This window comes from Scyliorhinus canicula, chromosome 6 (assembly GCF_902713615.1).
Source record: "Scyliorhinus canicula chromosome 6, sScyCan1.1, whole genome shotgun sequence".
NCBI lineage: Eukaryota > Metazoa > Chordata > Chondrichthyes > Carcharhiniformes > Scyliorhinidae > Scyliorhinus > Scyliorhinus canicula.
In genome coordinates, this window is record NC_052151.1 from 27709181 (window position 1) to 27726368 (window position 17188).

At 44.2% G+C, this 17188-nt stretch overlaps 1 protein-coding gene across 4 annotated transcripts in view; it reads left to right on the forward strand.

Moving 5' to 3' along the window:
• Window positions 1-16436, forward strand: part of ppp1cb (protein phosphatase 1, catalytic subunit, beta isozyme) — a 124611-nt gene extending 108175 nt beyond the window's left edge. For all 4 annotated transcript variants that reach the window (XM_038799073.1, XM_038799075.1, XM_038799072.1 and 1 more), the window contains 3 exons: window positions 4110-4261; window positions 6155-6289; window positions 14924-16436. In XM_038799073.1, coding sequence (XP_038655001.1) covers window positions 4110-4261; window positions 6155-6289; window positions 14924-15028 — 392 coding nt within the window. In that variant the 3' untranslated portion in view covers window positions 15029-16436. The remainder of the gene's footprint in view (window positions 1-4109; window positions 4262-6154; window positions 6290-14923) is intronic.
• The last annotated feature ends 752 nt before the right edge of the window (window positions 16437-17188 follow it).

A 17188-nucleotide genomic window follows, 5' to 3' on the forward strand; every position in this document is an offset into this window, starting at 1 on the left:
ATCCTTTTCCAACTTAATATTGAACCTTGTATTATGATCACTATTTCCCATCTGCTCCCCCACTCTGAGGTTCTCCACCTGCCCTGCCTCATTTTCTCGGACCAGATCCAGCATAGCTCCCTCTCTGGTAGGACTAGAAATGTACTGTTCCAGAAAGTTCTTCTGCACACACTGCAGGAATTATCTCCCCTTCCGTGCCCCGAAAAGGCCAGTCTATCTTTGGGTAATTGAAATCCCTAACTATCACAACCCTACTTAGCCTGCAGATTTCCGTAATCTGTCTACAAATGCTCTCTTCTACTTCCTCCTAATATTTCGAGGTTCATAATAAAACCCAACAAGGTAACCGCTCCCTCCCTGTTTCTCACCTCTAGCCATATCGATTCTAATTCAGGGACTGCATCTTGTTCAAGGGCTGATACTACTTTTAACCAAGACTGCTACATCTCCTCCCTGTTTACCCACCCCGTTTCTACTAAAACCTTATAAACCCGGGATGTTAAGTAACCTGTCCTGTTCTGGCTTGAGCCACTGTAAATGTTACAATGTCATATCCCCCTCGAGCAATTTCTGTTCCCAGTCCTCAATTTTGTTCACGATACTCCATGCATTTATATACATACAATTTAACCCTGCCTTTATCTCTTGTCCTTTGTGAAGAGACCATTTCTTTGTTCATGGTTAACATTTGAGCCCCCCCCCACGCCCTTTTCCCTGTTCCCCATCTTCTCCCTTTTGCCCTCACTGGTGCTTCTAAAACTAGGCCATTAGTCAACCCACACCCTCTGCCGTTCAAGTTTATATCCACTATTTACTCCCTCAGCCAGGAGATGAGTCCCATTCGGCTCAGGTGAAGCTTATCTCTTCTGATCAGTTTTCTCCTTTTCCAAAAATGATTCCAATGTCCCAAAAATCTAAACCCCTCCTACATCATCCCTCAAGCCATGCATTTACCTCCCTGACCTGCCTTTACCTAAATGGTGAAACTCATGGCACAGGTAGTATTTCTGAGATTATTTCCCTGGAGGTCCTGAAATTCAACTTGCTCCTGAAACTACACCTGCAAGATGTCCCTCCCTATGTTGTTGTTTCCTAAATGAACCACAACCTCCGGTTGTTCACCCTCCCTTTCCAGAGGTTTATCCAACCTATCTGTTATGACCCGAATCCTTGCACCCTGGAAGCAATAGACCATACAAGACTCACGATCCTGGCTGCAAACTAGACTATATCGCTCGAACTGTTGAGTCACCCACTAGAACCACCTTTCTAATCTGCCTACTAGCCTCTCTCTCTCTTCCCAGAGTAGCCTTGGGCATCAGAGTGCTGTGGTTTTCCCTCGGGTCATGTTGCTCACTTCATAAGCATTTCAAATGTCATACCTGTTAGACAACTCCAAGGAGTCCTGGGTTTCCTGTCCCTGCTGACTCTTTCCTTTCCTTTTGGCAAATAACCACCAACTCTCCTGCTAGCCCTACACTCCTCCTTGCCTGCCTATAACGATGTGGAGTGACCACTCTCTGGTACGACTACTCCAGAAGCTTCTCTCCCTCTTGTATGGTGCACAGTGAAGAAAGTCGCTACTCCTAATCAGCCACATGTTATTCAAGGGCTGCTACCCTCTGGCACTTCATGCAGATGTGTGTGTCCTGGCTGTCGTGTGAATCCAAAATCTCCCACAGCTTACAGGCCACACACATCATAAACTTACCCAGAGTTCCTGCCATCTTTACTGGTCAAGATGAGGCTCTGCTGTTTCCAGGCTACAAACAATTATCTAACCCTAATGCGCTCTCTCTCCCTCTCTCATGGGGGGGGGGGGGGGGGGGGGGGGGGTGGTTGTAATCACTGCAGTAATGTTTAGAACTTTTACCATTCTTTGACACTGGGTCTTCTGCGATCCCCTTCTCAGTTGTGGGGATGAGCCAACTGCTCCCTAAATCCTCCTCAGTCCAGTATTTGAGTGTCTCTTTTATAGGGGAAATATTTTGGACTGCTCTGTAGTGTTTGCCTTTTACAGCTGCCTGCCAATGTAAGTGTCCATTGGACCATGTTTCACTGTATATAATTAAGGTGTACACTCTTGGGTAGCCATTTTATGGGACACTTGTATATTGGAGCATCGGGTGTGTTATTCTCCCAAGAAACAACACTATTGTAAATGCATGTGACTGCACGTTGTGTTTTACCTTGGTGTTAAAAGTTCAGTGGCCTACAAGAGGGGAGGTGTCCACTGAAAGATAAGTAGCAGGTGGGGATTACTCTCCTGTTGAACAACAGGAAAGCTAACTGAGTAAGGGGGTCAATTCAGTTTGTGCTCATCCTTAATCCAAACACCATTTAATTTGCTTCAAAAGACTGGTTACTTGACAAAAAATGTTTTGATTTTTATTTTGTCCTATATTTTATGATCTAAAGGTATCAATAATATAAAATTAGGCCCTCATTGTATGTCTTGTTTGGTGCCTAGTCAGCAATACTCATTAAAATAGTGCACGTCTTATAGTTTCAATTTATGGAAAATTTTCACTCGTGTCATGTGCCTGGAGGAGACTTTTTTGGAAATTGTGCAAAAGAGCATGAGGCAGTATCTTTTACAGATGAGGTGCCAGTGAATCTGTGTTCTCTGCAGGACGTGGATTTTCCCATTTAGGGTGAAAACAACGGTTAGATTACTCTGCAGGAATACATTCAAGGCATGAGGTCATTGAGAAGCATTGGCCTCCCAAACAATTTCATTCGCACCATGGCAATCTGCAACACTGTGCTTTCAAACATCAATAAACTTTTTAACATTGTACAGAGACGGGAGAACAGTAAACACGTTAGAGACTATTTTTGTTCTCCTGCAGTTGATGGAATTACACAGGATTATCTGTAGTAAGAATGCACCAAGTGGATTCAAGCCTGAATGCCATTTTTAACCTTCCAAGTTACCAAATAATAACATGAATAAAACATTTGATCATCCTGAGCCATAAACTCTATTTTAAAATAAAGCTTTTGAGGTATCGACAGGGTTTGTGAAGCAATGAGTCAGATTCTTTTCAGTATTAATAAATCTGCAAGAGAACATTTGTCCTCTTCTCACCTGCAAAGGTCTAAACTCTGTAGCTTTCTTAGTATCTTGTAGGAACAATGATGTGGAGATGCCGGCGTTGGACTGGGGTGAGCACAGTAAGAAGTCTTACAACACCAGGTTAAAGTCCAACAGGTTTGTTTCAAACACGAGCTTTCGGAGCACGGCTCCTTCACCTGAAGAAGGAGCCGTGCTCCGAAAGCTCGTGTTTGAAACAAACCTGTTGGACTTTAACCTGGTGTTGTAAGACTTGTAGGAACAAGCCAGGCAGTGTACCTGTGGTACCAGTGTTCCAGTGCAACTTTGGTAGGTTATGGTGCCACTCATCTCCCATCCTCTTGCTTACCATGACTTTTCAAGAACATAGAACAGGAGTAGGCTATTAAACCCCTCCAGCCGGCATTACTATTCAACTAGCTCACAACTAATTGGTCTACCAATGCCATTTCCCTATATCCCCATATGCCTTGATAGCATTAATATCTAGAAATATATTGATCTCTTCCTCAAACTCAAAAGATTCCATATGTTAATGAAGAGGTATTGGCCAGACGGCGATAAATTTCCATTCTGTAGAGGAAACTTCATTTACAGCTCTTACTTATTTAAGCGATGTATTTTCTATTTGGGTGCCGAAAGAGTAAATGGTGTGCTGTCCCTTTTGTGTGGGGAAATGCATGTGAAGAGGGGGAGCAGAATTTATTTTGTATTACGAGAGAAAGTCAGGCCACTAAAGCATGCTTAACTGTAGTTAGAAGTGATATGGCACACTCATTTACAGAGTATTACATTTTTTACGTGTTAACCTATGGCTATTTTGTTTTTATTTTCGTTCCCCAACAAAATATATCCCCCATATGTTGGGATCACTTGAAAGCTACCGAGGAAAGTCGAATGCCTGCACAATTCTATGACATTTGGCATTCAGCAATTGATGTAATTTCTGAAATTTCCCATCAACGTGCTGACCTCCCATGGAGGAGTCCTTCCACACTTTTACTTCTTTGACATGCATATGTAATCTTTTCAGGTTTGCTCTGTGACTTGCTGTGGTCAGATCCTGACAAGGATGTTCAAGGTTGGGGTGAGAATGATCGTGGTGTGTCTTTCACCTTTGGCGCTGATGTTGTCAGCAAATTTCTCAACCGACATGATTTAGATCTAATATGTCGTGCCCATCAGGTAAAAGATTGTTTGATTAAAAATATTATGTAAACAGAACTATCGTTATCGGCAACTGTGAAATGCTTTTGGATTTTGAGGGAGACAGTGGTGGAATTATCATATCACTAAACTAGTAAAGATCTCTGGCTAACGCTCTGGGCACACGGGTTCAAATTCCACCATGGCAGCTGGTAGAGTATTAATTCAACTAATCAGATCTGGAATTGAAAGCTAATATTAGAAATGGTGATCATGAAACTATTACCAATTGTTATAAAATCCTATCTGGTTCACCAATGTCCTTTAGGGAAGGAAATCTGTCATACCTATGGCCTGTGACTCCAGACCCACAGCAACGTGGTTGACTCTTAACTGCCCTCTGAATTGACCCAGTACGCCAATCAGTTCAGGGGCAGTTGGGGATAGGCAATAAATGATGGCCTTGCCAGCTATTTGCTACTGATTGCACTATGTTTAGTTGTGACTCTTCAAATAGTGAAGCTGTCTGTGCCAGTATGCAGCAAGACCTGCGGTTTGTGCTGATGTGTGGCAAGTAATATAACACCACGAAAGTATTAAGCAATGGCCATTTCCAGCAAGAGAGAATCTTAACTATCTCATCTTGATGTTCAGTGCCTTTATCATTGTTAAATCTCCCATCAACAATGGGAGCAGGAGGAAGCCATTTGGCCCTTCAAGCTTTAAGATCATGGCTGATCATCAAACTCAGTAGCCTAATCCTCCCTTTACCCCCCCCCCCCCCATGTATTTTGCTCCCCTTCGCCCCAAGTGCTATATCCAACTGCTTCTTGAAAACGTACAATGTTTTGGCCTCAACTACTTCCTGTGGGAACAAATTCCACAGCCTCACCAGACTCTTTGTGAAGAAATGGTCGACCCCGTATCCTCAGACTGTGACCCCGGGTTCTGGACACCATACGCCGCATGAAACCAGCATCATCCCAATTTGGGGCATATACATTTACCAACACCACCCTCTCCCCCTGCAGCTTACCGCTCACCATCACATATCTGCCGCCACTATCAGCTACCACCTCAGACACCTCAAACGCCACCCTCTTCCCCACCAGGATCGCCACCCACCCGGTTCTTCGCGTCGAGCCCTGAATGGAAAACTTGCCCACCCACCCCTTCCTCAGACGAACCTGGTCCGCCACCTTCAGGTGAGTCTCCTGAAGCATGGCCACGTCCGCCTTCAGCCCCTTCGGATGCGGAAACACACGGGCCCGCTTAACCGGCCCATTCAACCCCCTCACGTTCCACGTGATCAGCCGGATCAGGGGGCACCCCGTCCGCCGACTAGCCATAGCCCATTGACTGCTCGCCCCTGGCCAACACCCCCCACTCGGCCCGTTTCCCATGGCGTTAGAACCTCACCCCGACCCGCACCAACTCCTCCCTGGCCAATCCAGCAACAACCAGGTATTCCTTCTCTCTTCTTTCCCCCCCCCCCCCCCCCCCCCCCCCGTTGTTGTTGTTGAGGACTTTTTTTTTCCCTGAGATATACAACGGCTATACAAAGCCTGTCTGAATTACACAACATTTCTATAGTCTACTTTCTATTTCCTCATGCGATGGGAAACATTAATAGATTTGGAAAAGTTGTTTCAAACACCACAATAGAGATGCCTTGCCTGTGTTTCATATGTTACTGCAGCAAAAGCAGAGAGTTTACTTTATGGTGTTGTAGATTTCCAGACTTTGTGCCTTGACTAATTACATATAGTGCAAAGAATTTGTCTGACTCTACTGTCTATTCTTGGTGCAGAGTTTGTGCATGACTGAATGTCTAGTTGTGGAATACGCAGTGGTTTGGGGCTGAAAATAACTTGCAATATCAGAGTTGAAAATTAAAACCTTGCTCATGTAATAACCATTAATATTTTTCAGGTGGTTGAAGATGGATACGAATTCTTTGCGAAACGCCAGCTGGTTACTTTGTTTTCTGCTCCAAACTACTGTGGCGAGTTTGATAACGCTGGAGGAATGATGAGTGTCGATGAAACATTAATGTGTTCTTTTCAGGTACATGTTGGTCAACTATTAATTAACCTCTTTCATGGTAGTGTGGAGTTTGTTGTGTTCAATTCAGTACAATATACTCGTCAAGAAAAATGAATGTTTCTTGGAGACAAAACGGGCAAATACTTGTGTCAGGTGATGGATCTGCTGCCTTCCTCCGGTTAACCTCTTGAAGCATAGAATCCCTACAGTGCTGAAGGAGGTCATTCGTCCCATCAAGTCGGCACTGACCGTCTGAAAGAGCACCCAACCTAGATCCATGGCCCCAACCTATCCCAGTAACCCCACTTACCCTTTTAGAAACTAAAGTACAATTTATCATGCTCAATCCACCTAACCACATCTTTGGACTGTAGGAAACTGGTGCACCCGGAGAAAACCCACACAGACACAGGGAGAATCTGCAAACTTCACACAGACGGTCACCCAAGGCTAGAAATTAACCCAAGTCCCTGACATTGTGATGCAGCAGTACTAGCCACTGTGCCGCCCTTGTACGTAAGAATTCATTTTGTGTTCACTAATTTTGCCAGTTGGATGAGGATATGGAGCTATTATTAGAGGAACCAGGGGGTAATGGTGAGATCCATGTAGCTCATTTGACTGTACATAGTTTATATAGACATAGAACATACAGTGCAGAAAGAGGCCATTCGGTCCATTGAGAATGCACTGATCCACTTAAGCCCTCACTTCCACCCTATTCCCATAACCCAATAACCCCTCCTGACCTTTTTTGTTTGGCCACTAAGGGCAATTTATCATGGCCAATCCATCTAACCTGCACGTCTTTGGACTGTGGGAGGAAACCGGAGCACCTGGAGGAAACCCACACAGACACAGGGAGGACATGCAGACTCCGTACAAACAGTGACCCAGCAGGGAATCGAACCTGGGACCCTGGCGCTGTGAAGCCACAGTGCTATCCACTTGTGCTGCCCTCCAAACAACAAACTCCACAGTGCTACTGTGATCCAGTAGTTAGTCATCAGTGTCCATGATGCTAAATTATGCTATTGAAAGGGCTCTTATGGCCTCTTCCAGAATCCATTAATTCTTGGGGCCAGGTGAAAAATAATATTTTTTTCCAAATAAGCAGTAGGTGTCTGGATTTCCGATTTCAGGCTGCTCTCTTTTGGCATCCCATGGTTTTGTATGACACTATTGTTTAGGCTCAAATCTCTGCATTTCTTCATGCTTGGACTCCTATGGTCCTACCTTGTCGAGCCTTTTTGAAAGTCCATGAACATGCAACCATTGCATTTCCCCATCCACTACATCTGTCATCTACTCAAGGGACTCTTAGGGTTTGTTGAGCGCAATCTTCTTTTCTGGAATGAGTGAGTGTTGGATGATTAGCATTTTCTCCTTGTGCATAGTTAGTCATCTCGTATTTAAAAATTCCAGAATGTTTCATATTTCAGGTGTTAAACTAATTGGCCCTTAATTATCCAGGTTAGCTATGTCTGTTTTTGAAAATGGGTATTCCTTTGTCCAACCTCCAGTTCCAACTCAATAGAACCCTGAAATATCAGCCACAATTTTAATCTTGCCTAACTTGTTGAGTTAGAGCCTCATGTCCAATTTTTACCATCTGATTTCCTGATCAGATGAAAATGGAGCCAAGTGTATATTGACTGTCTAACCTGAGTGCCCTGTTTTTAGCAAGTGGGCGTTATTAAATTGGGGAATAATTTCTCTTGCATCTTTCTTCTTCCTCCCTCAGAATCTTTGGATCCCAGCACATTTTTCATTTAGCTAAATGGAATAATAGGTTTTACTTAACTATCATCTTCCTTTGACCGATTCGAGATTTACCTTGTCCTCCTAGCGTTTTCTTTTTTAAACACAGTTGCAAAGTATTTACGTATTCCAGCAGATTCCCGTTCAACCTCTGCAAACTTGCTATCCTCTCTTCAGGGGGTTGGTGGAATAGTGGTGGGTGTGGTGCCTGATATTCACTAAACATCGCTATTCGCGATGGCCGATTGGCTCTCTCAATAGTTTTTCAATCCCTATCATAGAAACATAGAAAATAGGAGCAGAAGGAAGCCATTCAGTCCTTTGAGCCTACTGTGCCATTCATTTTGACGAATTCCACATGCTCACCACTCTCTGGGTGAAGAGATTTCTCCTCATCTCAGTCCTAAATGGTCGACCCCATATCCTTAGACTGTAACCTCTGGCTCTGGACACCCCTACCATCGAGAACATCCTTCTTGCATCTACCCTGTCTAGTTCTGTTATAATTTTACAGGTTTCTGAGATCTCCTCTCTTTCTTCTGAACTCCAGGGGATACAATCCTTTTTTTCTCTTTCTTTTTATATAAATTTAGAGTGCCCAATTATATATTTTTTCCAATTCAGGAGCAATTTAGCATGGCCAATCTACCTACCCTGCACATCTTTGGGTTGTGGGGGTAAGACCAACGCAGACACGGGGAGAATGTGCAAACTCCACACTGACAGTGACCCAGTGCCGGGATCGAACATAGATCCACAGTGTCGTGAGGCAGCAGTGCTAACCACTACACCATGCTGCCCCTCAGCGAATACAATCCTAACCAACTTAACCTCTCCTCGTGCGTCAATCCTATCATCCCTGAAATCATACTGGTAAACCTTCCCTGCACTCCCTTTAGACCAACAGCACCCTTCCTCCGATAAGGATACCAAAAATGCGCACGCTTTCTGGCGTGGCCCCACCAAGGCCCTGTATAATTACAGCAAAACATCCCTGCTCCTGTACTTGAATCCTCTCAGAATGAAGGCCAGAATACTATTTGCCTTCTTTAACGCCTGCTGTACCTGCATGCTTATCTTCAGTGACTGGTGTGCAAGAACACTCTGATCTCATTGCACATTCCCCTCTCCTAAATTATGCCTTCTCGTTTTGTTACCGAAGTGCATATAAACTTGCATTTATCCACATTATACTGCATCTGCCATTCATTTGCCCACTCACTCAACTTGTTCAAATCACACTGAAGGATCTCTGCATCCTCCTTACATTTCACCCTCCCACCAAACATGGTCTCATCTGCAAATTTGGAGAAATTACATTTTGTTCCTTTATCTAAATCATTAATATAAATATTAATATTGTAAATAGCTGGGGTCCCAGCACCGATCCCTGCGGCACCCCACTAATCACTGCCTACCACTTTGAAAAAGACTCGAGATTCCTACTCTGATTCCTGTCTGAGCACCAGTTTTCTATCCGTCTCATTACACTAACCCCAATCCCATGCGCTTTAATTTTACATGCTGATCTCTTATGCAGGACGTTGTGAAAAGCTTTCTGAAAATCCAAATACACCACATCCACTGGCTCCCCCTCATCAACTCTACTAGTTACATTCTCGAAGAATCCCAGTAGATTTGTCAAACATGATTTATCCTTCATAAATCCATGCTGACTCTGTCTGATCCTGCCACTGTTTTCTCAGTGCTCTGCTATAAAATCTTTGATAATGGATTCTAGAATTTTCCCCACTGATCTATAATTCCGTTTTCTCTCTATCTCCCTTTTTAAATAGTGGAGTTGCATTAGCTACCCTCCATTCTGCAGGAACTGTTCCAGATTCTTTAGAATCCTGGAAGATGGCCACCAATGGATGCACTATTTCTAGAGCCTCCTAAGTACCCTGGGATTTAGATTATCAGGCCCTGGGAATTTATCAGCCTTCCAGCCCATCAATTTGTTCAACACCATTTCTCTAGTACTATTGATCACCTTCAATTCCTCTCCGCACTAAACCCTGCATTCCCCAACATTTCTGGTATCTTATTTGTGTCCTCATTTGTGAAGACATAATCCAAGTATGTATTTAGTTGCTCAGCCATTTCTTTGTTACCTGTTATACATTCCCCTATTTCTGCATTTGTCTTCACCAATCTTTTTCTCTTCACATACCTATAGAAACTTTAACAGTCAGTTCTTATGTTCCCTGCAAGCTTACCCTCTATTTTTCTATAGCAACAGAAGTAGACTAAACGGCCCTTTGAGTTTGCTATACCTTCAGTACGATCATGGCTGATCCTCTTCCTCAACCGCATGCTCCTCATATCCCTTGGTTCTTTGAAGTCACAAATGTGTCTATCTTAAGCCTTAAATATATTCCACAACTCAATATTCAACGTTCTTCTGCAGTAGAGAATTCCAAAGATTCACAAACCTTTGAATGAAATAATTTCTTCTTACCTCAGGCCTAATCCTGTGAAGAAGGCCTATGGTGTGCTAGCGTTCATTAGCAGAGGGATTGAATTTAAGAGCCGTGAGGTGATGATGCAGCTGTACAAAACCTTGGTCAGGCCACATTTGGAGTACTGTGTGCAGTTCTGGTCACCTCATTTTAGGAAGGATGTGGAAGCTTTGGAAAAGGTGCAAAGGAGATTTACCAGGATGTTGCCTGGAATGGAGAGTAGGTCATACGAGGAAAGATTGAGGGTGTTAGGCCTTTTCTCATTAGAACGGAGAAGGATGAGGGGCGACTTGATAGAGGTTTATAAGATGATCAGGGGAATAGATAGAGTAGACAGTCAGAGACTTTTTCCCCGGGTGGAACACACCATTACAAGGGGACATAAATTTAAGATAAATGGTGGAAGATATAGAGGGGATGTCAGAGGTAGGTTCTTTACCCAGAGAGTAGTGGGGGCATGGAATGCACTGCCTGTGGTAGTAGTTGAGTCGGAAAATTTATGGACCTTCAAGCGGCTATTGGATAGGTACTTGGATTAGGGTAGAATAAGGGAGTGTAGGTTAACTTCTTAAGGGCAGCACGGTAGCATTGTGGATAGCACAATTGCTTCACAGCTCCAGGGTCCCAAGTTCGATTTCGACTTGGGTCACTGTCTGTGTGGAGTCTGCACATCCTCCCCGTGACTGCGTGGGTTTCCTCCGGGTGCTCCGGTTTCCTCCCACAGTCCAAAGATGTGCAGGTTGGGTGGATTGGCCATGACAAATTGTCCAAAATTCTATGATTAACCTAGGACAAAAGTTCGGCGCAACATCGTGGGCCGAAGGGCCTGTTCTGTGCTGTATTTCTCTATCTATCTATCTATCACCCCCCTTATCCTGCGACTGTGCTTTTATGTTCTAGATTCCTTATCCAGGGAAACAACCTCTATATCCTGTATGTCAGAAGCCATTTTCACCTCTTCTAATCTCTAGAGAATATAAAGCCCCGATGTACCCAAGTCTTTAATCATACGACAATCCACCCGCAAGGGGGGGGGGGGGGGGGGGGGGGGCAGCACTAAAGGGGCTGCCGTTCAAACAAGCCCGACATAAATTCCGCTACCTGGGGATCCAAATAGCCCATGACTGGAAAGGGATCCACAAATGGAACCTCACCAGCCTGACGGAGGAAGTTAAAAAGGACCTGCAAAGATGGAACACACTCCCGCTCTCCCTCGCGGGGAGAGTTCAGACGATCAAAATGAACGTACTGCCCAGGTTCCTCTTCCTGTTTAGATCCATTCCGATCTACATCCCCAAGGCCTTTTTCAAAGCGCTGGACAAACTCATCATGGCGTTCGTATGGGGGGGTAAAAATGCTAGGATCCCAAAGAAGGTCTTACAAAAAACAAAAACCAGGGGAGGGTTAGCCCTCCCGAATCTACAATTCTACCACTGGGCAGCAACAGCCGAGCGAGTAAGGGGATGGATCCAGGAGCCAGAAGCTGAGTGGGTGCGTGCGGAGGAGGCCTCCTGCATGGGAACCTCCCTCCGGGCCCTCGCCACGGCAGCACTCCCATCCCCACCCAAAAAACACTCCAGCAGCCCAGTGGTGACAGCCACCCTCCAATCCTGGAACCAACTGCGGCAGCAACTTGGCCTGACCAAAACGTCGAACAGGGCTCCCATCTGCAACAACCATAGGTTCACACCAGCACTGACTGACGCCACCTTCAAAAGGTGGAGGCAGGACGGGGGGACACTGACAGTCAGGGACCTATACACGGACGACAGGATCGCAACACTGGACAAACTGACAGAGAAATTTCAGCTAGCTGGGGGGAACGAGCTACGGTACCTGCAGCTCAAAAACTTCCTACGAAAGGAGACGAGGACGTACCCACAACCGCCACGACAGACACTACTGGAAGACCTACTGGACGCAAGTATCCTAGAGAAAGGGAACTGTAGTGACATGTATGACCGACTGGTAGATAGGGACGACACCGTACTGGACGCAACAAGGAGGAAATGGGAGGACGACCTGGGGATGGAGATAGGGTGGGGACTCTGGAGCGAAGCACTGCATGGGGTCAACTCCACCTCCACGTGCGCAAGGCTCAGCCTGACGCAACTAAAAGTGGTACATAGAGCCCACTTAACAAGAACCCGTATGAGTAGGTTCTTCCCGGAGGTGGAAGACAGATGTGAACGGTGCCAAAGAGGCCCGGCCAACCACGCCCACATGTTCTGGTCTTGCCCCAGACTCGTGGAGTACTGGACAGCCTTCTTCGAGGTTATGTCCAAAGTGGTGGGAGTGAGGGTGGAGCCATGCCCGATAGTGGCGGTCTTCGGGGTTTCAGAACAGCCAGATCTATTCCTGGGGAGGAGGGCGGACGCCCTTGCCTTTGCCTCCCTGATCGCCCGCCGTAGAATCCTGTTTGGCTGGCAGTCAGCAGCACCGCCCAGAGCTGCGGACTGGCTGTCCGACCTCTCGGAATCTCTCCAAATGGAGAAAATCAAATTTGCCATCCGAGGGTCGGACGACGGCTTCCACAGAACGTGGGAGCCATTCATGCAACTGTTCCGGGACCTATTTGTGGCTAATGTACAAGAGGAAGAATAGTCGGGGGAAGGTAGCGGGAGGGGGGGGGCTACAGGTTCGTTACGGGGGTTCGATGGCTAGCTAAGGCCCAAAACCAAACTAAATAAACATGTTGAGGGGGGGGGGGGGGCGCAGTTACTACTACGAAGATGCTTACCTGTAAATATGTATGTTAATTTTTGCGTGTTTGTTTTTTTTTCTCTCCTAACAATTTGTAATTTGTTCAATATAAAATATGAAAACTGAATAAAAACATTTATAAAAAAAAAATCATACGACAATCCTGCCTGTAGCAAGGATTTGTAAATCAGAAGAATTCTGTTTCCAGTTACTAATTTATTTGATAAGAAATAGGAGCCAGAGGAGGCCATTCAATGCATTTGAGTCTGCTGTGGCATTCAATAAGACCATGGCTGATCTGCTTGTGGCTTTAACTCCACTGCTCTGCTGCCTGCCCCTCATAACCCTCAATTTACTTGTCAATCAAAAATCTGTCTAACTCGGCCTGAATATATTCAATGACCCAGCCTCCTTTGCACTCTGGGGAAGAGAATTCCAAAGACTAATAACCCTCGGGGAAGAAATTCTTCCTCATCTCTGACTTAAAAGGCAGACCGCTTAACTGCTTCCTAATTCCAGATTACTCCATGCGAGGAAACCTCCTTGCAGCATCCACCTTGTCAAGCTCCCTCAGAATTGTGTTACAATAAGGGTACCTCTCATTCTTCTAAATTTCATTGAGTTTGCCTAAGCTGCTCAACCTTTCCTCATAAGGCAACCAGTTTATTGCCATATTGGAAAATAATTTACTGCACGATCAAAATCTCAATTGGGCCAATTCCAGCTAATGGGTCGACCTAGGACGATCAAAGTGCAATTCTGTCTCAGTATGTCTAGTTGCAATATTGGAAATACTTGTTGAGATGAAGCTCTTGGTTGGTTGAGCCACCTGACCAGCTTCTGCCCATCCAAAACAATTTTGTTGTAAGTATAACAATATTTCTAGAGCATTTCGTCACTGTGGTCTGTTAGTAAATTTAATTTTCCTTCTGTTTTTACTGTCTAAGTCTTGTGGGCGGCATGGTAACAGTGTGTAGCACTGTTGCTTCATAGGTCCAGGGTCCCTGGGTCAATTCCAAGCTTGGGTCACTGCTGTGTGGAGTCTGCACATTCTCCCTGTGTCTGAGTGGGTTTCCTCCAGATGCTCCGTTTTCCTCCCACAAGTCCCGAAAGATGTGCTGTTAGGTGAATTGGACATTCTGAATTCTCCCTCTGTGTACCCGAACAGGTGCCAGAATGTGGGGCTTTCCACAGTAACTTCATTGCAGTGTTAATGTATGCCTACCTGTGGCAATAAAGGTTATTATTATTATTTTTGATGGGTGAGCTATTTTCTGACAGCACAGTTTGACTTAATTTCTCCTCCTCGGATACCGGTGCTAGGAAGAAAATGGCTGAGAGATTTTCTTTTAAATGCCTCCTCTGCATGCATTTTGCCAAGTAGAGGAGTTTCTCCCAATGCATACACGGTCTCTCTGGGACCAGATTTGAAGGTTGCCTGGATTCTTTGTTGATACTTTGGGTTCCCCAATCCCCCATATTAAAATAGTGCTCCCTTTGTTTTGAATGCTTGAAACTGGAATCATTGGGCTTTTTGGCCTTTGACCACTATTTTGAGTCACCGTGTGACATTTCTTCTTCAGCTTTGCATTTATTTTCAATGTATCTCTTTCTTTATGTTAAAGATATGATATGAATGCTTGATGTTGAAAATATCGCGTATATTTTGAGCTTTCAGCTGCCTGAATTGCTCTGATTCATTAAGTGGGCATTTTGTGTTTATTTTTAGATTCTAAAACCTTCTGAAAAGAAAGCAAAATACCAGTATGGAGGTCTGAACTCTGGCCGCCCTGTTACACCCCCTCGCACGGCAAACCCGCCCAAGAAGAGGTGAATAGTAAAGACAGCCCCAAGCACCTTATCATTTGTACACAGAGAAAGTTACAAGTATACCAGTTCATATTCTAAAGTATGTAACCTGTAAGCACCGTTCAACCATCTGCTACTGTCTTTGTGGGCCTCAATGCTTGTAAAAAGAAATTAAATAACTAAGTCTTTTTGAAAAAAGGTTTTCCAGTAAATACGCAGGTGTGGCATATTGTAATGTAAATCAATGTAGTACAGTAACCAGTGCATTTTATTAATATTTTGTTTGGGCTGGGATGAAGCTTAACTAAGGCTGGGCTGAAGGCTATTTTTTCAACCTTTAAGCTTTCATCTGGCAACCTCCTTGAATCTTGCAATGAAATTTACTGCGTCTGGTTTGGTTATTTATTTGTGAAATATGTACCTGCAGACAACAGAAATGTTATAGGCACCATGAAGGCCTGTTGGAAAACCCACACATGCAGTCTGGTAACTAGAGGCTCCATACAAAGACTCAATATTTCACAATTAACCAGTCCACGGCTGTCTTGTTGGTGCCAGTCTGGTACTATTTCATTTTATAGTTCAACAGCACCAGTCTAGTTTTCATACAATTGATTGTTGCTTGTTATCCACCATTTTTCTTTGCAGTTTCACTGTACACTAGCTTTTACGCAGGGGCATTTATTTACCCTGTGGCGATTGCCCAAACTAGCTTCCAGGTAGTCTATACGGTACTTAATTTATGAAGAGATTGTGGGGGTGAAGAATTTGAATATCAATATTAGAAAGTAAATTTAATGCATCTTAGCAGCAAATCTGTTGAATTAAGTTTTTGAAATGGTTAAAAGCCAGAGGAAGGTTCAAGGAAATTAGTTTTCTTTTCCCTAGCTGTAGGTTTTGTGTCGGGCTGCATGCATGTAGCTCCCATAATTTCCTGATTTCATTTACGCATGACCCAGTTAGTTTCCAATCTGTTGCACATGATTTTGTGCCATCAGTAATGGCCCTCAGCAGAAAATAAACCAAGAACTTCAAGCCGCAATTTTGTTTTCCGAGTTTTTAAGATCCATCCCAGTCCTGATTTACACCATTGTTGGTATGGGGGGGGTGGTGTTGGCTAATGTTTGCTTGCCATAATTTGGGAATGTACACATTAACATGATAGTCTAAAGGTCTGTTTTTTTTAATGAAAACCACAATTGCATGAATTACTCATGGATATAGCAGCCTTTGTTTTCATGGATGTGTGTTTATATTCTGAAGATTAAAACTGTAGCTTTTCAAAGGCAAAATTTGGAGTGTGCCGTCTTTGAGGGCTTATTCCCTTATTTATGTAAATCCGTTATACTGAAGCCCGAGGGCGTTATTCTGTTGAGATCGTTTTGTTAAGGATGCCTATTTCTGTTGTTTTCAATACAATCTTATGCCTGATACAATGATTTTATTGTTTCTTTTCTCTGCAAAATGTTGCTGTTTCATGCGTTAACCCTTGCGCAGTCAGTTGTTGCATCAAAAAGCCTCCAACTTTATATGAAAAATAAGTCGAATAATGTAAAACGTTAACTGACTACACTGAGTTTGGGTCATAACTAAAAAAAAAAAGTCAAGTGCCATAAATAATGTGGGGCTTCCTTCTGTAATGCTTTATTTATTTGCTTATTTAATTTCTTCCAATGCCAGATACTAATGGTACCGGATTCCTTTTAGAGCAATAGATTTGGATGTTGCTGCAGGTCTAGCTTTTCACCCTGCTGGATGGTGACATTGAGCTTAGGGAATAGACAGTATTTCTCCCTTTACAGTTTTGCACTGTGCGGGGATGATTAAGATGTTTCAGATTTCTATAATCTATGAAGTAGGCATTACATAAAAATAAAATATTTATTTGTACAAATTATTAAAAGAGCATAACAATTCACATTTAAAAGAAAGGGCAGCACGGTCGCATTGTGGATAGCACAATCGCTTCACAGCTCCAGGGTCCCAGGTTCGATTCTGGCTTGGGTCGCTGTCTGTGCGGAGTCTGCACATCCTCCCTGTGTGTGCATGGGTTTCCTCCGGGTGCTCCGGTTTCCTCCCACAGTCCAAAGATGTGCAGGTTAGGTGGATTGGCCATGATAAATTGCCCTTAGTGTCCAAAATTGCCCTTAGTGTTGGGTGGGGTTACTGGGTTATGGGGATAGGG